This window comes from Adiantum capillus-veneris, chromosome 24, assembly GCF_014529385.1.
Source record: "Adiantum capillus-veneris isolate H3 chromosome 24, ASM1452938v2, whole genome shotgun sequence".
NCBI classification, from domain to species: Eukaryota; Viridiplantae; Streptophyta; class Polypodiopsida; order Polypodiales; family Pteridaceae; genus Adiantum; species Adiantum capillus-veneris.
Genome location: NC_140954.1, coordinates 1,854,236 through 1,878,579, shown reverse-complemented (window position 1 = coordinate 1,878,579; position 24,344 = coordinate 1,854,236). Strand labels below are relative to the sequence as shown.

Genomic DNA, 24,344 nt, shown 5'->3' with positions numbered 1-24,344 from the left:
ACTCTTATTGTTGCCGTATGATTTCTAGCTCAAGAGGACTTTGTACCTACAAAGACTCTATATTGAGGACAATAGAAGAAACATCTAAATATTTAGAGGAGGCAATAGGGTACATGTCGTCACATAAAACCTTTACCTACTATAGCTATGGCTTCGATGCACAACTAACATCCTACACAACAATGGGTGTAGTGTAGCCTCCACCGTCGCCCCTCTCTTAACTTTGACTTGACAATATTCTCAAGGAGTTGATAAAAGTCCATGAAATTTACTTAAATATATCATAGTCAAAGGAAAATTATTTTGAAGATGCATTCATATTGTTTTGGATTTGCACGCATTCACTGTAATACGAATACTTGCATGTCAAGGTCGAGCTAGATGCACCATCCTCAAAATTGGGGCAAGATTGCTAGCACTAGACAAACCATTCTCACAGTTGTAGGAAATAAATTGTCTCCTTGGATATACCTTAAAGGGAATTTTGTATGTTTGTGAGATTGATTTTTCTCAAACATTGGGATGGGTTCAAATGGAGCACTCTAAGGAAAAATAAGTTTGTGTCACATGGCTTATCATGACTGGAGGCTAAACCTTCCACCTTGCCCCAACTTCTCCCCCCCCCCCCCCCCTTCTTTCCCCAGGGCAGAAATGTAAGACTACTGCTCAAAAAACCGATAGCAACATGCCACCATGGATTTGAACGTTTCTCCATCCAATAGTTGAAACATATAGTTTGTGTGACCATATGAGAGCATCAGAGCTTTTGCGTCTTCCGTTGAACCTCCAACAAAAATTCAAAACCTATTTTCCTCTGCCCACCATAGAAACTCTCAAATATATTGATTCTCACCTTTTTGAAAAGGAGTGAACGAGCACTCTAATGTGGTCTCCATAAAATCCATAGGTACATGCCATTTCTGTGCTCTCAATAGTTTCCTACGACGTTAAAACTCTCTTCTTCTTCTTCTTCTTCTTCTTCTCTCTTCTCTCTCTCTCTCTCTCTCTCTCTCTCTCTCTCTCTCTCTCTCTCTCTCTCTCTCTCTCTCTCTCTATCACGTCAAGTCTTGCTTCCAGCTGTACTTCTTCTTCTTCCTCTCTCTCTCTCTCTCTCTCTCTCTCTCTCTCTATCACGCCAAGTCTTGCTTCCAACTGTACTTCTTCTTCTTCCTCTCTCTCCCTCCCTCTCTCTCTCTCTCTCTCTCTCTCTCTCTCTCTCTCTCTCTCTCTCTCTCTCTCTCTCTCCTCATCGACTAGATCTTTAAGGTCTCTTGGGATAGTTTCCTACGATGTTAAAACTCTCTTCTTCTTCTTCTTCTTCTCTCTCACTCTCACGCCAAGCCTTGCTTCCGGCTGTACTTCTTCTTCTTCTCCCTCCCTCTCTCTCTCTCTCTCTCTCTCTCTCTCTCTCTCTCTCTCTCTCTCTTTTACATCCATAAATTCACATAGATAGCATTCATGGCTTAGATACAACACCCAAAGTAAGCATTACATGGAGATAGAAGTAAACTGCAGGGATTATCAGGTTGGGACCCTCAAAAGAACAACCTGGAGGGCGCCTCGGAGCACCGCAATTGTGTTGTATGCAACGCACCATACCGCGTCCTCCATGAACAAGCTCATAAACTTGCAAAACGCCATCTCTAGAAAGCTGCAGCAGCAGACGATCAACCACCCACCTCAGCTCTCTCTCTCTCTCTCTCTCTCTCTCTCTCTCTCTCTCTCTCTCTCTCTCTCTCTCTCTCTCTCTCTCTCTCTCTCTCTCTCTCTCTCTCTCTCTCTCTCCTTTCTAGTGTCATGCGTCTGAGCCTCTCGATTTTCTAGCCAGACCTGAACGCCCTGGACGCTTTCCTCATCCTTCATCTGTTGCGGCTCAATGGTAGCCCCCATGCAAGAAACTTCGTCTAGCTATCCACGCCGGCGTGGACAGCTAGAGAGAGTTTGACAAGGGTATGCGCGGCTGTTAAGTCATTTCGCCAAGGCTAATGGCTAGTTTATTTCTGGCTTTGGTTATCAAAGACTGTCTCGCCACTGTGGCTTTGGTTATCAAAGACTGTCTCGCCACTGGAGACATAGCTAATCCTGAAGTTGAAGGCATGGTTTCTTTTTTGTTGCCCTCTCTTCTACCTCGTCCAGCAGCCCCATGCCTTGGTGGCGGGATTGCGGGGAGCGCTGAAGAATATTTTCCTTGTACGTAGAAAACAAACTAATGGTATGTTATAAAAAATAAATCAATTAACGCACCCAACTCCCCCTCCTGATATAATCCACGCTGCTGTGTCTGGGCCGGGAAAGGTAGTAGCAGTGAGCTCTCCACTATCGCAATGCATGCCGATGTGCAATGCTACACCTCTCTCTCTCTCTCTCTCTCTCTCTCTCTCTCTCTCTCTAGCAGTCCACGCCGGCGTGGGGTGCTAGAGAAAGATTTAAAGCTTCTTCCAAATGGCATTTTGAAATCGGACCTATTGAAGTTATCAAAGGCCTTTGAAGGTAAGCAACAGTGTTCGGGAGAAATCATCTTTCCAAACATTCCAAATTCCTGTCCTCTTTTATTTCAAGAGGAAGTTTCAAAAAATTAGGCTATTTTTTATGATTTTTACACTATTTTTTGTCGATTATGGGGCGGCATTTCTCCTTTTTTCCGTGCCCTCAACCGGCATCTTTGAAATTGCAAACAGCACGATATTAAGCTGAGATACATTTCTCCCAAACTTTGGTGAGCAATATGAGCTACTCAAAGGGTGCGCACTCGTACTTTGAGTGGAGTGCCGCTTGGAAATAAGGAAGCTGCCACACGAGTCGCTTTGTGCACACATGCTTTCTCTCTACAGGAAAATCGCTCTCTCACTCTCAAGTTTCGCCCTTAAAATTCGAGCCGCAACATCCAATTGTGTGCAAAGCTCTAATATTACGCATTTGCTGCAGCGGATTGCGACATCAAGTTCTTCTCCCACTGCGGTTGGCTTTTAGCTGCATGTGTGCACCTCTTCAAGATATATCTCGAGATTGCTTTTGTCTCTCTCTCTCTCTCTCTCTCTCTCTCTCTCTCTCTCTCTCTCTCTCTCTCTCTCTCCCCAAATATGTATAAATATCAGCTCACGTCAACCTGGTCTACTAGAGAGATATTCTCATGTGCATTTTGTGAGAAACTCCAGTTTATAATTCCTATTTAAAAAATAAACTCGAAAAATATAACTATATAAAAAAGAACTGGATTTTTCATGCTCAGTGAAAAGTAGTACATTACCAAGTAATCATGTAAACATTGCTCGTGCATGACTAAATTCTGTTTGTTTTCTTGAGAGTGCAATGACAAAACTAGAGCTTCATTGTGTGGACAATGAGCCCGGTTGTTTGGAGAAGATGTCCCTCCACACATGGGCATCACAATTCCATTGCATGTAGCCAAATAAGCACACAAAGCAGTGTAATAAAGAAGAGGTAGAAAAAATAGGGTATGCCCACGTTCCTAAGGAGCTATGACGTGGTTGTCAATTCAAGTTGATACTACATTTGCATTCAACGGTGTGCAAAAGTGACGCAAAACAACGTTCATTGATGCTCATTTACAATTTTCTCATACGTCTACTTCATGCGATAAGGTCTATACGAGCATGAGACAAGTTCATAAAACCATTAGGAATAAGGGACACAAGTCAACTGCTTGAGCTGGTAAAGTTAAGGGCTAGAAGCCTAAAGTTACAAAGGAGGAGAAAAATCAGAGACTTAAGATCCACAAATAAAAAACATATATATAGTGTTTTCTCTGGCACTACTGTCTCACTGTAATTATTGGATTTGAAAGATAGAAATACTTGAACAATTTTGAAAAGTAGTTTGCAGGGTGGTCTACCTCAAATGTATATGTATCTATATTTACATGACATGCTTAACCTTTTAAGGCGGAGCAAATGTTGGCACAAAAGGAAATCATCAAATATGTAAGTATCAAACAATATAAAGAACCAAAGCACTCAACAATTAAAGTCTACCATAATACGTACATAGTAAATAGGGTGTGAATAGATCAATGATACACTTAAAATTTTTAAGGTGGAGGAAAAGTTGACACAAGAGAAATCATCATATATGTAAGTATCAAAGAGTATTAAGAACCAAAGTACTTAACCAAAGTACTCTAATTAATCTATGGATCTCGCTTGGCTTTTGGTTTGCTCGAAAAATCTCGCTCGGTGTTTGGTAGGACTCCCTCGACAATAGAAGACCAACTCATGTATCAACAACAACATAAGAGATATGAATCACTCAAGGAGGGGGGAGGAATTTTGAATGCGGACCTTGTTGATCAAATTAAAACAAAAAAGTTGTTTTACAATTTTGGTGTTATAATTTGCATTTTATTTTGCTTTTGACCAAAAAACAAATATGCCTTGAAAAGATGAAGTATATCTAATATAAGGAATAAACGCCAGATATGCGCCCTTAGGTGTGAGTACTTATGTACATATTTTAGAAAAATTTTCCCCTTATTTCATTATTTTTCTCTATTCTCTATTGTGTTTTTTATTTTCTTGAACTTTAAAAAAAAAAACTAAAAAGTAGAGAAATTGCAAGAAGAACAGGATATAGGTACAAAGAGTCTATGAAGTAACAAGAACTTCCAAAAGTCCAATTGGAGGTTATTTGGTCAAGATTTAAAAGAGCATAACTCGACCAGATGAGGACCAAAATCTACTTGCAGATTAAGGGTATCTAAGTTTCCAAATTCTATGAAGGAGCTTCTGATGGTTATACAAGAGATATACAAAACAACACAAAATGAATGCCCAAGAAGTGGAGCCACAAGAAAAAGCTGAAAGAATTGCCAACCTACACTTTCCTCCTGGAGACAAAGAGATATTCATTGCACATCCTTTACTACCAAACCTATACTCATGTCAGGGACGACATGGAGTAGGAGGGGGGGAGTGTTGAAAGATTCCAACAACAAATGCTTTTTCAAGAGAAGGAGATGCTCAAGAGGTTTTTTAAGCCCTTGCAAAGAGAAAGTGATTGTAATTTACCCATTAAAAATCATTTAGATCTTTGTTGACTTTTCATTTATGCTCAATCCCAGGCTATGAGCTTCCAAGTTGTATCATAAGTTAGACAAGGTTCCTGAATAGGTCACTTATTTTTCAAGCAATTTTAGCCTTTGTACGTATAAGACCCTTTGACAGGGTATAGAAGGCAACTTTCTAAGGTTTTGAGACAAGTTCTATTATCGCTAATCAAAAAATAAGGTTTTCTTTGTACGTCGTGAGCTCCCTCTTACTGTCAAGATTTCATCTCTTTGCACCGCACCGCACAATTATCCTATTGATAAACCAAGAGCATCAATGCATTAGCCTCAAGGAGATCTACATGTTGATATTTACATTGCAAGCGTTTTGTGAGATCGAGCATCGACTCCCACGACCTTTCAGGTGACATATCTCACTATTCAAGCGTCATTTTTAGATTCTGTGAATTGCATATGATTCCTAGTGCTCAGGATCATCTAGTAGGTGTGTTTGGCATCACATTTGGTGACCACAAATTTTTTGTTGGAGAAAATTGTGAATTTTTTCAAGTGTGCAAATTTTAGGTTTGCTGGTCCATAAGTGTTTTTGGCCTAGTAAGCAATGTGCTTGCCAGTTTGGTGTTGATCGGAGTTGATTTGCTACTGGTTTTTCATGTGGATGTGTGATTGGATCGAAGAGGTAGAAGTCAAATTTCCCGCCGTTAGAGAGTTCATAGATTGTTCCCAAGGAGTGTGTTGTGTTCAAACAAGAGATTGTTCCCAAGGAGTGTATTGTGTTCAAACAAGAGATTGACAACCTCTTGGTAGGTCCCCCAGGCCCTAGCTGAGTCACTTGCTCCCTCGGATTACCATTTTAGTCTTGGGACCGTCTCTTTGTAAGATATGACAGAGTTGTAAAAGCCTCCCAAACATATGTCAAAATTGAGCAAGCCAATGAAGCTCAATCTACCTTACAGTGATGGTGTTGGCAGATATGCCACAAGAAGAAGCTAGCATAGCAAGAACTAAACCAACATACCAATATATGCCACAAGAAGAAGCTAGCATAGCAAGAACTAAACCAACATACCAATATGTCGGCCAAGGACGTAGCTTGACTCGCAGGTGTGTGGACGCAAATAGATGGTTGTCAATTACCTACTCAACCTTCTAAGACAATCGCTACTCGAGAAAACCAAACCCAAACATCCAATGTGCTTGTGACTGCAATACAACCTACAACGCACACTCTACCTTAATCAAGACCAAAAGTCCTTGAATCACTTTGAAACTCATAGGGGCTACTCTACTTACCTAGAGGTCACTACCCTATGGACTCTGACCCTATATCCTCCATGTAACCACTTGGTGCAGCAAAGGCATATAAAGATAGGCAGTTTGTTACACATCATTGATTCTCAACTTGTATGATCCTAATTTGTAGCTCTACTTTCCATGAACCTACTGGTATGAAAAGCTTGCAAAACAGACACATAGTTTGCAAGATAACTTAATCAAAAGCTCGTGGGAGCTCACCTCACGACGAAACCAAAGCTTCGCAAGCTTGGCATTGGTGCATAGCTCTTGCCGTTGATAGATCTTTGGTGGTGTCCGCTTTGCAATGGTTGCTCTGTAGCATTCATAGCAAAGAGATAAGATCTCTCTCTCTCTCTCTCTCTCTCTCTCTCTCTCTCTCTCTCTCTCTCTCTCTCTCTCTCAGACACGACAACACATTAAACCCAAAGATTGATTAATTCAAAAGTCTACTTAGAATTACAAAACTTTTGCTTATATACATTCCTCTTGAGGGGAACATTCCCATCATAAATAATCTCTCAAATTCATTATAATTAAATATTTAAAAAATGAGTGATTCTTCTTAGTGTTCCATCAGCCAACACTCCGCCCCTCCGCATCCATGTCATCCTTGACATGAATGGTCCATGTCTTGGTATGGTCTTTAGCCCATTTCTTTGCTCAATAGAACCCCGATGGATTAATCATCTTCAAGTAGGATACATATATGATGTTTTCAATGCTCACCGTTGGTCCAAGAATCTTGCTGTCATATGTTAAAAAAACATGTATAGGAAGCCTCTTCAAATGCTTGCATGTGGAAGGTAGGTAAAAACATCAAGAATTGGTAGGAGTGGTGTAGCACTTATGGTGATGGCTGAGTGGAGAGGTTGTAAGCCAATTTGAGGAGAGTGTCACCCATTGACAGTAGACTTGAGTCTGTAGTTTTGTGCGATGTAAACACCTCAATGAAAGCCAGTAGTGTTTTGTAGATCTTTCTAAGAAATAAGCACTTCAAATCACGAGAACCAATGAAGAGCTTAATGGTGCTCATTAGGGTTTTCACCATATAAGTCCCACTTATTCTCTCTCTTCTTGTTTGGGTGTTGGAAGCTTAGGATAATTAAGCCAGGTTGGATGCTTCTCTAAAAGCCTTGAGTGTGTTCCTTCCAGGTTCTCATCCTTGATACTGAGAAGTAGGAGACATCATGCTTGATAACTTTGGAGCATCAACTAGACATACTAGGTATGTACGGTAATTTGTGAGCTAGCCTTTTCTCCACTTTGGCTGTGAGTCCACTATTCTCTTAGAGTCTACTTTATCTTTGATGTCTCCATCAAGTAGTGGTGTCGTCTCCTCTACTTGAATTCTTTTCTTTATAGTGAGCACTTTATACTTGAGCAAAGGGTAAGGGAGGGATGGCTGCATCCACTCTTCATTGATTACCTTTGTATCTAGCCATAGCAATCCCACATTGTGCAGCATCCTCTACTCCCATTCTATTGTTGCTTGGACACCTTCTTTAGTGGATTTCTCTATCAAACTTTAGAGACATGCCTCATCCTCTCCTGCTCTTCCTCTTGAATTTGTGGATTTATCTCCACCAATATAGGTTCCTTAGAGCTTTTTGGAATCTCCATTGGCTCTTGTTGGGCATTGACTCCTGAGTCACTTGGACCCGGATCTGTATCTAACCTCTGGCTCTCTCCACTTCTTGTCTTAATTTGGCCACTTTTTGTTGTATCATTTTGTCTCTTTTGGTGGCTTCCTCTGCATTGTTTACTATAAGCTCTTGGAGTGTTTCTTATTGACGGTTCAGCTAGCAGTTCTCTTCTGGAGCTCTTGATGCTCTTTCTTGAGTCTTTCCTCAGCTACCAAGGAGCCTTCTGCTATGTGAACTCTTTGTCTTTGCTCTAGTTTTACCTCTTTTTGAAGTGTTGTGATATGAGCTTCCAAGGCCTATATGGCCTAGTTGTCCGCTCATGCACTTGCTCTTGTAGCCCGTGGGATCCCTCTTAGCGTTTGTATGGTTAACTCTTGGAGCTCTGATTTGTCCTTAAGCTCTATTATCTCATCCCGAGCTGACTCCAACTCATCTTCTATCTTCTCTTTTTCCTCTTGCAGATTGGAAATCTCTTTAGATACCTCATCCATTTGAAGGATGAGGGTATTCCTTTCTGCTTTCGCTTCCTTTAGGATTTTGCAATACCTCCCTCCTCTTTGGCCTCTTTTTCTTCTTCTCCTTGTGCTTCAGGTTGCTCTTGCAACTTCCTCTTAATATCATGAACTTCCTTAGCAGTGAAAGGCTCTAGATTCTGTTGTTCTATCACCCCCTCAGACTCTTTATATGATCAAATGCTAAAGAAGAGCTCAAGAAATGGATATTACACATCCCTGATCACTCTCACAAAGAGTTTATTCTATATGATCTCAAGGTACTGGATTCAATAGATCTCTTAATGATCAAGCCAAACAAAGTGGTCAAGAATTTTGGCCACGAGATGATCCCCTTGCCATTGATGAAGCAAGAGGCACTACTATGGAGAAAAAAGCTCCTGCCATCACTTGAGTCGAATCCAAACGGAGATTATGAAGAGGTGCCAATCGATGCAGATCAAGTGCTTCTAATACTAGAGAGCCAACCACTTTGGAGAAAAGAGGTGTTTGAGAAGCGCCCACATGATGAAACTACATATAGAAGTGCTCCACAACATCTCATGATCAATCAAACCTTTTGTCCATTTCCCCGACAGTGATCCTTGGATAGCTACTACATCTGGCAAACCATCAACCATCTGTCCTCAACTACCCAGCTCTATCAAAGCCAATGAACAAATACAAGCCAACAGAGTCCTACATGGTGCATATATTGACAGCAATGATTACTCAAATGCGAGATGTCCCAGATTTGACATGTCAAATGCTCACAAAGATTGCAAAGATGATTATCACGTGGAATAGCCTGGAATCTGGAAACAGAAGTCCCCATCCACTTGCAATATTATTATGGGAATGTACGTGAGGATCATGTTTCTGCCTTGGCATTACAACCTGGAATCTAGAAACAAAAGTCCCCATCCATTTGCAATATTATGATGGGAATGTACGTGAGGATCATGTTTCTGCCTTTGCATTACATCCAAACATTTGAAGAGGCATTCATGATCGACTTCTTTGAAATGGAGTCCACTATTTTTAACCCTCTCACCAAAGACCTACAAGCACGTCACATCACCTATCAGAGTGCGGCCCACAACAACCCTTTCAAAGACCTTTCTATTCAAGCAGACATCGTCGCTCAGGTTGAAAAGACAATTCAACTACTAAATCTAAAGACAAGCTTGCACAAGGACTTGCAATGATTAGGAAGGGGGGAATGTTAGCAGAATTGTTGATGTACTCCTATTATTTTTTTGGAAAAGCCTTGTATAAAAGAGGAGTCATAATGATTGAGTGCATTTTTGTACACTCAAGTTGTAATTCTTCTGTACTGATCAAAAAGCCTTGTAAGCTAACCATTGGCCAAATGAGAATCCCTAGTAATAGAGTTCAAATTTTCTAGTTTGAACACACCTTTTGTAACATTATCTAAGTTTTTGAAGAGATATGTGCGTATGACTGAGAGCGACAACTCAACAACATCTTGAAATCAATTTTTCTCACTCTTTGGTAACCAAAATTCAATTCCGAAACGTGAATTGTGTTCCTTGTCTCTTTTCCTTTCAATTAAGTATAATCATTCTCAATTATGATGTGGTTCATGACTACCTATCCGTGAGCTAAATCTGCAGTTTTGAGTGCAAAACTTGTTGTTTTTTGACATTTTGACCATAGGAGAGTGATCCTAGGGCAACCATTATGGATAGTTTTGTTGTATTTTTTACGACCTAGACCATGATGGATTGGGATTTTGGCACCTTGTCAGATGACCTCCAAAATTAGGTAGGATAGAAAATCTGGATTTCCAAAAGCAGTTTACCCAAATTCAACCCCCGCTAATCCAACCTACTTCTTCAAACACCAAGCCTGCTCATCCCAAAGAACACAGAGCTTCTCATGACCAATTGTCACTTTCTCATTGGATAGCAAAGCCAATCCAACCCAACCACAAGCACCCCACAAAAACCACTTGGCAATGGAGACCAAAACAACGTCAGCATTAAATTAATCATAGTCTCCACACTTCTCATCAAAGCAACTCCAATGGATCCCGAAAAAAACCACACCAACTAAAGAGGATATCATGTCATGTTTACCAATCTCCACCATCAAAGAATGTGCACGTCTTTTTCAAATCCTTTTATTCAGGCCTCTATTTTCAGAGCAACCTCGCCAACATAAGCCACTGAACAAACAGTTCAGAAACCACATTTTGCATAGCATTCTATTACCCAATGCATCTCTTCAATTCGCATAGCAGGGCCACATTACATGGCCTTGCATAGACACATAGTTTGCGCCCATGCACCTCGCCACACCTTCGTCCGGGACGACTCAAAATGGAAAGGGGGGAGTAACATAGACTAGCAGTGGTGATAGCAACCAATAACAATACCTTAAGCTACGTGATGATCATAATTTTGTATATACTGTTCTCTTGTTAATTGTTTATCTTTTCACGAGCTTTTTAGGAGTTTTTATCTTTTAGCAAAATAATTACTGAGCCGTATAGATGCAATTTGTGATAAATAAGATGCTAGACTGAGAGTATATATACATGAGTGATTTTTTAATAATTTTCTTCTAATTTTAAGCTAAAAAAGCTAAAGATTAATAAGTTGAGCAAAGAAAGCCAAAATTAAGTTTTGAAATCAAACGCCAAATCTACAAAGTAAGGTCTTTAGACTTGTAAAATATGAAAAGGTTTGGCATAGGTCAAATTTTGGGCCAACCTATGAGAGATCAAAAATGCAGAATAGAAGCCATTTGGTGACCAAATGTCCAAATGATGAAGCATTTGAACCACAGGTGGTATGACAGTAAAGATAGGAGCAATCAAGGTAAGTATGCAAAGGGCATTCCGAGTAGGTCGGGGACATATGGTCAGAATGGAGCAAATCAAGCTCATTTGCATTCACGTGAGAGAGAGAGAGAGAGAGAGAGAGAGAGAGAGAGAGAGAGAGTTCTCTGCCGTGTTTCTGCCAACTGCGATCACCCCAATAGCTCTTACTGCACCAAATTTGTTAGGTATGATCATCACTAACCCAACAAGAACACTTGCGTATATGCTACATGCTACATTGCACTAGAAACGTCAAAACAACAGAATATATCAAATCAATGGTGGGAAATCCGCAAACTATTTGAGCACATTGGGGGTAGTTACACATGTCAAAATGTAAAACCTTTTTATCAGTGGGCTCCTGGTATATGACACAATCAGGACAGACAATCAGAGTTGCAACAAGGGGTGGAACATGGATCGCAATCCATGTTCCCAAAACCCTAATTTCAAAAATAAAAGAGAGTAGTCTCTCCATAAACCCGGGAACATACTGTGCTAGTTAGATCTTCCATTTATGCTCCAACATGGATCGCGATCCATGTACTCTAATGACAGATTCAAGGAGAAACTTTGTCTATGGTTAGAGGTAGCAACAAGGAGCATGCCATGCAAATTGGGCACAAAATGGATCACCAAATCACTAAAAACCAAGAGATCTAGCAGTTTTAGTCTATGAATGGTCATTTTGGATCTAGCAAATGCTAAAGTGATCCCAATTCCAAAACTCTATGTCCAATGGCTTAGAATATATACCAAAAACTAACCCACCAAGTTTGATAGCATTTGATCTCAGAACATGGATTGCAATCCATGTACCTCCAAGGGAAATTTTAACAGCTTTCAACAATTGACAATCATTAGCCCTATACAGGGGTACATGATAAAGGATGTCAGAATAGTACACAGACGTTTGATTATGAAGTTAAGAGCAAACTTATTGAGGAACCAAAAGGCCAAAGCAAAAACATTCAAAGTTTGTGAAACCTAGCTAAGAAATGCTTTCAAAGTCATTGAATTTGACTAGCTAAATCTCCCACCTCAAATGAAATTAGAAAGTATTAAAAATTGATAGGCAATTGGAAGCAAGGTGATTCTTAGACACAAATCACCAGAAGCCAAGGACACATCAGAAGGTAACCAAGAGCATTGATAAAAAAAGGGGTTCAGGGAACAAATATGGTCAAAGTCAAAGAAACATGGCCATAAACTAGGAAATGAAGTAAGCTTAGGAATAACATCTCCAAACTTGAAAAAAGTTCACCAGTGTGCTAGGATAGACTATAGGAACATGTGTGCCAAATGGCATACGAGAATCCTGCTTAACATGGATTATGATCCATGTAACCTTTTCACCCAACCAAGAAAGAACATCAACATCTAGTCCTAGACACCATACAAAGTTTAGCCCTGAAGTATCAAGTCATTTGGATCTCAAAATCCCAACGAAAGAGCTCAAATTTTCTAAGTCTGACAAATTTTTCAAAATTTGATCTAAAATCTTAACCTGTGTTCCAAATCTCAAAGTTTTTGGACCAAAGCATCACCTTGATGTGCCCTACTAGGTGGTATCATGAGCTCATTAAAACATGCTCCAACATGGTCGCGATCCATGTACCCCATAACCAAATTTCATATGAGATCTCTTGCCCTAGTGGCAGTAGTTGTCCTAGATGCATTGGTGAAGTTTGGTCAAATTTGGAGTAGTTTTGACAAAGTTATGCTCATTTCTCATTTTATGGTCAAGTTGCATTTCTTCCTTTTCTTGACAACCTTTTGATCATCTCCTAACTCTAAAACAGCTTAATATCGATCACGGGATACCTTGCAGGAAAGCCCAGAAGGAGTGGGAGGTGGCACCCTATGAGATCACCAACAACTCATCAAATGAGAAGGCTCGTATCACTGATCAAGAGCTAGAAAAAAAATACTATCGAATATCTTCATCAGAAGGTTCCAAGCGGCTGATGGAACAAAAGTCAAGACCACCATATTCCCCAAGGAATTATGGACAATACACCAAAAACCTAAAGTACTAGAAGAAGCCAAATGCTTACAGCTGGATAAATTTTTTTGGTTACCACCATGGGAATTTTTTTTCCAAAGAGCCCATGAACTGATTAGTTCCATCCAATACAATGGGGAGGCTACACTAACAAACAAAGATGGGGCTATAGTGAAAGTGAAGATCACCCTAGAAATCATCAATCAAGATCTTCATTTGCATCAAGAAACCCAAAATCTTTGCACAAAACCAAGGGAATAGATCATGACATAGCCTTCCTCAATCAAAGGGGTCACAAGATGACTTACCAAGATCTAATCTACTCCGAGACAGAGTTGCCTCTGTGGTTGATATCCCCACACTTCAAAGTGCCAAAGCCACCCCAATACATTGAATCGAGATGTTGCATATGGCAGTAGTGATGGCCATGGGGCTGACAGAAAGGAGGGTGGTCAAATGTAATTTCGAAACCTAGATTTTGGAAAACTTAGTGGAAGCAAATCTTAAGGGGAGTGATAAAAGAAAGACATACATGAACGTTGGACCAGTGCTTACTATGATAGCATATCAAGTACTTAGAATGATTGAAGATCTCCCTCCAACAGAATCTTAGTTGGATCTACTACACAAAGCAAAGCATACGGTCAAGTCAGTGGGAACTTCTTCTACGACACCAAAAAAGAGAACAACAAGGGGAAAGGCAACCAAAGTGAAGCCCTTGAACAACGAGGAAACAAAATCAAATATCTAGTTCAGTGGTGAAATAACAAGGAAGGACAACATTTCTTCAGACTATCAATCCTCGGAGTTCCACTAGAGCGCAAAACCAGACTCGTTAGAGCAAATCCCCACATCGCAAACAAGACAAACTATGGAGGAAGTGCAAAAGGCTCAAGAGGAGAAAGAAGCAAAGAAAGCAGCGGAGGTGCGGCAAACACAGTCCTCGGATTCAGAAGAACTAGATGCCATATTGGTCTTAAAGAGAAGCGGTGAAAGAAAGCGCAGGTCGAGCGGATATGAAAGCGCATTCATGCAACACTAAAGAGAAAGGCGGAACAAAGATTTGAAGAGGAAGCAAAACGTCAAAGAGCAGTTGATCCGGAGTCTCCATCGGGGACTCTCCTCTAAGCGCTCTTGCTCAACCAAAAATCGCTACTCAAGAAAAGGCATTGAAAGTGGTCGACCAAGCTAAAATAGAGGAATTAGATGGACAAACAAGAATTCTCGAGGCATCATCACAAGAGAAAAGTAGGGAAGAGAAGCTTCCACAACCGCAAACTCTACCTCAAACTATAAATCTTCCAGAGGAAACTCAAATGCAAGAGAACAATGAAGCTGCAAACACTATTGTTGAACAACAAAAGGAGCAGCAGGAACCAAGGCATGAGCCAGAGGCCGAGGCTTTGGAGATTATTGCAGAATTCAACATTGATAAACACTTGGAGAGGCTGAGACTTCAGTGCAAGTGCTAAAGAGTGATAATTCAGCTAAGGACCGAAAGCAAAGTATTCTAAGGCCAAAAAGGAAATTAGTCGACTCTTGCTGCAAGTAGAGAAGATGCAAGAGGAAAAATCCAAGTTGACAGAGGATCTGGCTAAGGAGAAAAAGGATGAGGAACTTTACTATGAAGCCCTAGGGAAAAAAATTACAGCAAATTCTAAATTCCGGGTCAAGTATCAAGCTCTAGAGGAGCCTAAGGAGAGAAAACGAACGAGATATACAAAGCTCAGTGGCTCCTACAATGTAGTGAAAGGCACTCTCTCCACCCTCTTGCCAAATCAAGACATGAATCCTTTTACCTCCACACAACCCTCTACATCAACAACAAAGGAGATTTTAAAACTGAAAGCAGAGCTAGAGAAGCTACATACACAAGCGATCATGGCTAGAATGCTGACAATGACCAGTCAAAAAGATCAGCAAATTCAAGAATTGAAGGAGGAACTAGAGAAGACACGTGATGAAATGGCGGCACGGAAGGAGGATCATGTCAAAGAATGACAAGCCAAAGAGGCCCTAACAGCTACCAGCGGTGTAGGAGTTTCGGCACAACCAATTGGCCATACATTACCTAGACAAACTGAAGCGTCAAAGCCCCTCAAAATGAAAAAATTGCCAAGCACGTCCATGATGGCAGATTTCCCAAAAACAGAGGAGACGGAAGGATCAGTGGATGCCAGGGAAGAGCTGCGAAGTTGGATATCGGCCTTGAAGGCATACACAAAGAATACATGCAATATGAGTTGAAGGTTCTTGAGTTTGCAGCACTGCTAATGATTAAACCTGATGAACAAATCAAGAATTTTGGCCATGAGATGTTGGCCATGCTGCTACTCAACAGGAAGCAATTCTATGGAAAAGAAAATTATTGCCATGTCTGAAGCTCAATGCATAGGGTAACTGTGAGGGTGTGTCTATCACAGCGGAGCAAGCAACACTTATCTTGGAAAGCCATCCACTGTGGAGACAAAAATGGTTGAAGCACCCTACAAATGAAACCCTTTACAGGAATATTCCACAACACACTAGGATCGACCCAACATATTGCCCATTACCACAAAGGCAATCCTGGGATACATTTGCAACATGGCAAAGTCGAAGCCCGTCAATTCTGAACTGTGTAGTATTGATAGAGCCAACTCATAGCCATCCTCCAACAGAACATTACATGAAGTATACGCTCAAGGCCACCATTGACCTTCTTAGAGATGTGCCAGATTTCACGTGTCAAATAACTTGCAAAATCGCCAGGATGATAGTCACATGCATCGAAGCTTTTGACGATGTGGAAAAGGTTGATTATCCATGGTATGTATTTCTCGAAGGCACAAGGGACATAAGTTGAACTCTAAAGATAGAAGTGCCAACAAAGAATCTCATTATGGGCATGTATGTGGGCTTGTCCTCACACTACATGCAGACTTTTGAAGAGGCTTTTGTCACATTATTTTTTGAGATGGATTCCACCATCTTCAACCCTCTCACAAAAGACCTCCACGCAAAGCATGTTGCATATCTAAGCACTCTGCTCAACAATCCATTCCAAGAACTATCTACCAAAGCAGACATCATGGCGCGGATAGCCAAATTCAACAAAGTCCTCCAAACCATGGAGAAACGACAATTTGACTCTACTAAGGAGTCACCCATGGCTTGCATGAGGACATGCAACGAATAGAAAGAGGGGAATGTTTGGAGGATGCAACAGACGGGCACCCAAAGAGCCAACCACAAGTCACATTTCATTGTACTCTTATCTTTTTTTTGAAGAAACCTTGTAATTAGAGAGCAATGATTCTTGAAGTGTACTCACAAAGCCTATTATTCTCTATCTTTCGCTAAAGAAACTTACAAGCCTTGTAAAGTGGCCGATGGTCGTGGGAAAGGGTCCCAAGCCTTTGGGTCAAAACCCTTAGTTTTTAGAGTAACATTATCATTATTTGTAAAGAGTTTTTGGACATCGACTGTGAGCTGCAACTCGGCTACAACTTGTAATAAATCTTTCTCTTTGTTTGATAATCAGAAATCGATTTCAATTAGTGCATTGTGTTCTTTGTCTCTTGCTCTTGAATCTAAGTGGAATCATTCTCGGTTTTGTTGTGGTTAGCAAGACAACCTACTTATGATCTAAAATGGTTATTTTTTGATGTTTTGACCATGGAAGAGTGTTTCTACGCCATAGAGCAACCTTTTCCAATAGTTCTGTACTGTAATTTTTAGTACATTTTTTATGATGGATCATGATTTTGATACCTCTTTTATGACTACAGGACTTGGTAGGACCGTGCCCTTAGGTGTTGTAATACTCCTTCCAAAATTACGTTGCATTCCGACTCTGTTTGCGTAACGACCTAAAGTGATGAGATTAGACACATGTAGATTTTTGGGCTAGAGAGATAGATTTTCTATAGTAGCCAATTGAGTAGTTTCGTAGGTTCACTTCTTGAGATTTAAAACCTCAAACAGTCTTCGTGTCCCATCCCGAGTCGCTTCCCTAAGTATTGACATTACGTAAGTGTCGAATAACTATGCTACAGACGTCTGTCGTGGCGACCCTCTAACAGAAAGCAACTACACTCCACCTACATTTTGACGTTGAAGAGCGAGAAGTACATTTAGTACATATCAACAAAATTGTAAGCATAACAAAACTACAAAATCAAAACCATAAACATGACAAGCTTCCAAAAGCATAACCATAACTTTACCTCGACTCCCAAACCATAAACACAACGATATGAAGATTCTCAAACCATAATTGTAACATGACTTGAAAATCGTAATTATAACAATATGAACATTCTCAAATCATAATTGTAACATGACTTGAAATTGTAACCATAATGATATGAAGATTCTCAAACCATAAATGTAACATGATTCAAAAACTGTAACCATATTCACAACATGATTGCAAAACCATAACCATAACCTGATTGCAAAACCATAACTAAGGTTTCATATCCACAACATAATTATCAAACCATAACCATAACTTGATTTCAAAACCATAACCAAAGAGCATATCCACAACATGATTACCAAACTATAACCATAACCTGATTGCAAAACCATAACTAAAGAGTATATCCACATTATGATACAAAATCATAACCATAACTTGATTACAAATCCATAATCAAAGAGCAATTGAAATAAACCTGACCATAACATGTACCCAAAAGCATAATCGTAATCATAACTTGATTTCAACACAATAATCGTATCAGATCCCAAAACCATAAGCATAAACATCTAACCATAAGCATAAATGTCAAAGTCTATATAATGAATACAATCATCATTATGATCATAACTAAGTATCTTTGAAACCCTCACCTACATGCAATACTTAGTCAATGCTTTATGATTTTTAGGTTTTACTCGGACAATCATGCATGTCCGAAATGTGCTCTCCAACTTGGCTTCTGTCGCTCTGATTATTTGAGCAAAACAGTAAGACAGTTTACGAGGAGCATGGTAGATTTTTGTCTGAAGGACATGAGCTACGTGGACCGAGCATATACAAACACGACATGCATCCACTAAAAGCAAGTGATTGAAAGAACATGTGGCTAGAGAGAAGAGATTTTAATCCACCCTGCATAAAGAGACTCTCTATTTTCCATGAACTCCCGTATTGGAGTAACTAACTTATTAATCATCTGCTCCACCCAATGCACATTTTTAAGAATGTGGGGAAGATCCTATGGAAGACCATCACTGGAAAAAGGGAGAGCAAGGTCCAAAGAGACAACCTACAGGTTGTGGGTTGAATGCCAGAGATGTGGCCTCGACTTACACTCATTGGAAATTTTGCTATACCAAAAGGTTCATTGGTTTTAAGTCGTGCAGAGGAGCAACAAGTGAACAAGACCATATTTTCATTCAAGACTCCTATTGGGTGCATGTCATGTTTGAAAACGGCTTTTACTAGAGATGACAATCTTAGTTGTCTTAAGTTTCATGATTGGCATAAATTTTTACAGTTTATCTTATCAATTTCCATAAAAGATTGTGTGACACATTTGACATTAGAAACACAATTTATAAAATTAGTGAGATAGTGCGTTGGATCTTATCAAAAGGGATAAGAAAGAAAACATAGATGTAGCTCACTTAAATGCTATCGAAGTAGTGTGTATGGTGGAGAAGTATTTTTGAACAAACATTCTTACTATCCAAATGCATTTACTTGTGCATGTGGTCGATGAAGTTGCAATTACTAGGGCAGTCCATAGCAGGTGGATGTTCTTCTCGAAGAGATTCATGAAGACTTTTAAAAGGTTCTTTCGTCAAAGGGCTCGACCTGAGGGTAGCATGGTTGAAGGATGGCTTGTGCAAGAGTCTCTTGTTTTCATTAGTGAGTTTTTGGGTTCAATTTATCCAGAGATGCCCCCAATGTGGACTAATGAGATCAATGCCAAGGTGACAAGAGACAAGCCGCAAGGACAAGGCACCATAAGAAAGATGGATATCAAAATGCGGAAAAAGGTTATGAGATTTTGTCTTTTTAACTCAAAAGTCATGCAAAAGTGACTAGATAGGTATGAAGAGAAAAAGCAACGGCGTTTGGCAGATCACTTGCAAATCAAGCGCAATCGTGCCACTAGAAGCCTTCCTTTTCTTGATCATCTTAAAAAATTGCCAGATCATTGAACTTTGGGTTGATGCTTGGTATACATTAAATTTACCTGAAAAGCTCTGTGATACTTCTTGTCAGACCACCCATAAATAGACTGCAGCTTAAGCATTGTCAAAGCGGTATGGAGAATTGAAATTTTTGCACCATTGTAAAGCGGCATGCATACAAGAGTCCGCATCATCTCACCTTCTTTATCGGTGCTCTCATGTCGTTGATATGGACGAGAGGATTGAGGTTGATTCGCATTGTTGCCTTGAATGTTTTCGTCACCTTGGCTTTCAATGATGGGGTCCATGTCAAAGAACACATCCACATTTGTTCCATCTCAACTTCTTGGAATGTGGCATTGAGTGAGTAGACTCCACTAATAGCATTTTGTTTGATATTTGCCTTCTTTGTTATGAGATTGGAGCAATATATATTTGTGGACGTTGACCAATTACCTCTGAATCATGAGCCGCAGATCTTATAGTTTCTCTCTAGGAAAGAGACAATTATTGTGTATGTGTTGATCACATATCTTTCGTTTTTGAAATATCTGATGCTTGCAGCGCGCACAAGGACACCATCCTATTGTTTATAATTAACCTACAGATGATGCAACAGAAATTAACAAATCACTCTTGTTATAAACCTTAAAATAGAACGCTCTAATTTAGTGCACTCTAATTTAAAAAACACCAAGCTTCTATTTAAAGTAACATCTCTTTAGAGCAGCTAATCCTAACCAGACTAGAAAATGGCCGAATGCTTTGTTTCTGACGTCGTTTGCGTTGTTTCTGAAGTCCTAAGCAAACTAAAATGACCAAATGCTACCCTAACCCGCTGTAGAGCCGTTTGCGTTTTATAAGATCGTTTGCGTTTTTTAAGACCGTTTGTGTTTTTGAAGTTTGTTTGCATTATTGAAGTGCGTTTCTAAACTCTGTTTGCGTTTCTGAAGTGCACAAGTCGTTTCTGAAGTCTGTTTGCGTTTTTTCTACCATAATCGACCAAACACATAAGCACCTTCGTACGACCAAACCGTGATCCTAGCAACCTAACCATAAGCGTCTTCGTACGATCAAACCATGATCGACCAAACTAGTTACCGCTAACTCTAATTGTCTAAACCATAAGCATCTTCATACGGCTAACCCTAATCAGCCAAACTATAAGCAGATAACAATATAAAATATCTCACATTCTCTAGCCATGCCCGATCCTCGCACACCTCGATCTAAAGGTGCACGAAGATCAAGACCATCGGATAATACTTTTGTCTTTATTGATCAATCTCTATATTCATGGGTGCGACACAAGTACACCCATGTCTAATGACAATGGATGTAGATCCAGTACAAACCCTAATATTATACCAGTCGATGAAACCGGCTTGAAATAGTCAAATTACAAAGAACTAAAACTTAAGCAGCTAGCCCTAAGCGAAAAACTCCGAGCGGTAAAAGCAAACATCGCTTTACCTAAGGGGCATGAAACAACCAGATTGCAAAGACCTAACACCTAAGCGGCTAGCTCTAAGCCCTAAATCCTAAGTGGATTGAAACAACCCAATCGCTTACCCTAAACGGATTACTGAAATGGATAAAGAAATGCGACACTAAGCTTATTTAAAGCCGCCAAATCTAAAGTGGCTAGCACTAAGTGACCTGAAACAATCAAATTGCAAAGTAGTAACACCTAAGCGGCTAACCCTAAGTGGACTGAAACATCCACCACTTATCCTAAGTGGCATACCCTAAGCGGATTAATGAAGTGGCTAAAGTAATGCGACACTAATATAAGTCGTTTTAGAGCGTCCAAATCCAAAGCCGCTAACCCTAAGCCGCTTGAATTCAAAACAGTCAAATTGGAAAAAACTAACACCTCAGTGGCTAACCCTAAGCGAATTAAAACAACCCAATCGCTTACCCTAAGTGGATTACTTAAATGATTGAAGTAATGCGACACTAAGCTGATTAAAATCGATCAAATCAAAAACCGCTAATCCGGTTAAGCGGCTACCTGAAACAACCAAATTGCGAAGAACTAGAACCTAAGTGGCTAGCCATAAGCAATTAACCCTAAGAGGACAGAAGTAACCTAATCTTTACAAGGCAAATTACGTGCAGTCGACATAGCAATGCTGCTTTACCCTAAGCGATATAATACACATCGCCAACCACTAACTGCTAAACCAATAACCGTTTACCCTAACCGATCTAATACGGACCGCCATTTATTAGCAACCAAATCAAATGTCGTTAACCATAATAATCTAACCTAAACATATTAAGACGATCAAACCTTAATTATCAAACGTAAACCTAACACTATAACCTAAATCTAATCTGCTAATCCTAATAACTTAACGTTAACATATTAAGACGGCCGAACATATAAAGATAATCAAATATAATTAAGACTTAGCACTAAAACTCAATTAAAAATATTCTAATTAGCATTTACAACACCTACAATAGGCCACAATTTAAAAAAACAACATAGTATATTAATTTTTAAATAAATTTATTAAAAAAATAAAAACTTATAAATTGATCTAAATAATCTTTTTTTTTTTAAATAAAATTTAAAAATATATTGCGCGTGCACATGTGCTTAAAATGTTGGCAAATTAATGTGCATTTTTATTTATTTACGTGATTATGTACATGTGTATGATTATGTGTGTGTGTATGTAAGAGAAGATAAGGATAGGACACTTACATGCGGCCTATGTGAACACGAAACACTTGAAAAAATGTTGCTAAATCTGCAAAAACACATACACACTATCTCTCTCTCTCTCTCTCTCTCTCTCTCTCTCTCTCTCTCTCTCTCACACACACACACACACACACAAAAACGAAGAAATTTACCGTAAATCTCAAAAAGAATTTTACCTTGTTGATGCAGGGGAGTATGTAAGTGGATGTCCCAAGCTCGGCAAGCCCTGCAGCAGTAGAACTGAATCAAGTGAGGAGGAGGAGAGCAAAAGAGATTTAGAAAAATGGGATGAAAAAGCAAAAAAACCCCGCGGGTTCTTTTTTACAGGTGACATCGCTGCAGGTGCCGGTATTGGCGTTTGTATAGGCGTCAGAATCAACGTTGAAATACGCATCTAGATGAGCGTCAAAAGTCAAAAGTTCAGATTGTGTTTCTAAACACAAAATTGGGCTGGAAACACTACTTACCTGGGGATTAATGGGTTGTTACTTAATTAAAAGCTGAACGGGTTATGTGTTATTTGAATATAAAGAATACTAGATATCTAGCCAATGCCAGCTGACATTTTCAGGAATGTAGTGTGAGGACATACTGTGCCTCTCTCTAAGACCTTACAAATTGCTCCCTTCAGCAGGTCTCCTCACACTTATTAGCCAAACAAATATCGCTTCAATCACACAATCCTTACAAGGCCCATCAGTTTCCCAGCAAATGAGAGAAAACAAAGTGCAAGTTTTCAGAAAAGAAAGAGCAGTTTATATTCCAATTTCTGTATATGAACTCAGCTTTTAATGCATCCATCAGACATCCCGGTGTCTGTCATAGTTTCTTTCGCTGCCCATGCAGCCTCAAACAATGCCTCCACAGTGCTAACAACATATATCAAGCACGAATCTGGATAAGCAAGCAATTTGGCTTGCAATCTTTTGCCCTTGGAAAAGAAAGAATTATCATCACTTACAGATCGTTGACTAACATATCAGAAGCTACAGCAATATGTATCAAAGAAGGATACACATAAAATGGGTTTACATTTTCATCAACTCAAGGGAGTAACTCAAGGATCACATATTCATATGCCAGATCAACTCAAATTCAAAAATGAATTTGGGGATACTTTGAGATGTCTCTTGAGAGACAAAAGTTGGCTTGTTTTCCTTGTTCACCCTGACTTTGTGAGAAGCAATGTTAGATGCCTGAAAGTGTACCATACATCTGAGAACATGTGTAAGCCTGTCGTGTATCTCTACTCCATTGGGTTCCAAAACTTTCAAACAACAAGCAATGGCTTCCAATGTTGTCATACATCCTTTGAAAGGCTCCTTCCTGATGATCAATTCAGAATTTGCAATGCAAGATCCCTCCTGATCGGCATCAAAAGGAAGGCAAACAGGGACAACAAACTTGTTCAAATAAGGGGCGCTCACTTTGATCATCTCGTTGGCATGCTGCCATGTCGCATCTACGGCGATCAGCAAAATGTGAGGAAAACATGTGCCTTCTTGCTGCGAACAAGCATGTGCATCACATGCCACACTTCTGCCACGTTGAGAGAAGGTGAAATCTGAAGTTTCTTTACAACACGCAACCTGAGTATTTGAAGGATCTGGTCGACGGTGTGCCAAAGCATGACAAGATGTGCAAATTGGCATCGAAATATCTGTTGAACATTCAGCAGCGCTAGGCTCAATGTTGCAAGTGGGGAGACATGTGGCTGCCACAGCATGCCCTGGATCGGGGGAGGCACCAAAATCTTGTGATGGGTGCATAACATGGTCATACCAAGAGGAGATGGGCTGCGCTGAGGGGGTGGGGAAAAGGAGAAGCGCCTGGAAAAAAGGGGAAGGGTGGTGCGAAGAGAAGAAGTCCAGAAGCGGCGACGCCCCTGCATGGAAGCGACGGCCGTGAAGGATGTGGCAGTTGGCGATGCACTTAGCCAGCAGGGGTAGCGTGGAGAGCTTGTGGCGAGCCTCGTGAGGATGCTGCAGCACCACCACGGTTGTGCGCGTGGTGGGCAGGGGCGGTGAGGGCAGCTCCGCGCACAGGCACACCCTCATTACCCTCTCGCACCCGCTGCAACGCTCCCGACCCATCCACGGTGTTGATGGGTCTGGTGGCTGCGTTCTCATACAAGATTCCCCCATAGGCCCGGCTTTGGGGGAGCTGCTTCGCAATTAGTGGAGGGTCGAA

At 40.3% G+C, this 24,344-nt stretch overlaps 1 protein-coding gene across 2 annotated transcripts; it reads right to left on the bottom strand.

Annotated features, from left to right (window-relative positions):
* Positions 1 to 1,440: 1,440 nt before the first annotated feature.
* Positions 1,441 to 24,313, bottom strand: LOC147425826 (DTW domain-containing protein). Of its 2 annotated transcripts, none has more exons than XR_015186247.1 (4): positions 22,331 to 22,370; positions 22,155 to 22,200; positions 6,539 to 6,632; positions 1,441 to 1,651 (listed from the first exon to the last, which is right to left on the bottom strand). XR_015186247.1 is itself a non-coding variant. In XM_086498748.1 (4 exons), the coding sequence occupies exons 1-4, from the start codon at positions 24,296 to 24,298 to the stop codon at positions 20,022 to 20,024; spliced, it is 831 nt and encodes a 276-aa protein (XP_086354874.1). In that variant the 5' UTR covers positions 24,299 to 24,313; the 3' UTR covers positions 19,306 to 20,021. The 2 variants fall into 2 exon arrangements, 1 of the variants encoding a protein (XP_086354874.1); XM_086498748.1 differs by lacking the exons at positions 1,441 to 1,651; positions 6,539 to 6,632 and adding exons at positions 19,306 to 20,039; positions 23,582 to 24,313 and having other exon boundaries at positions 22,331 to 22,380.
* Positions 24,314 to 24,344: the final 31 nt, after the last annotated feature.

What these genes read in the sequence shown, in the direction of transcription:
- LOC147425826 (XM_086498748.1), bottom strand. Translation starts at nt 24,298, where the DNA reads ATGGGGGAATCTTGTATGAGAACGCAGCCACCAGACCCATCAACACCG. An exon ending in ATGCCAACGAGATGATCAAA is followed by an intron (nt 22,381 to 23,581) that starts GTGAGCGCCCCT and finishes CTACTGCTGCAG; the next exon opens with GGCTTGCCGAGCTTGGGACA. An exon ending in TACTCCCCTGCATCAACAAG is followed by an intron (nt 22,201 to 22,330) that starts GTAAAATTCTTT and finishes GTGTTTTTGCAG; the next exon opens with ATTTAGCAACATTTTTTCAA.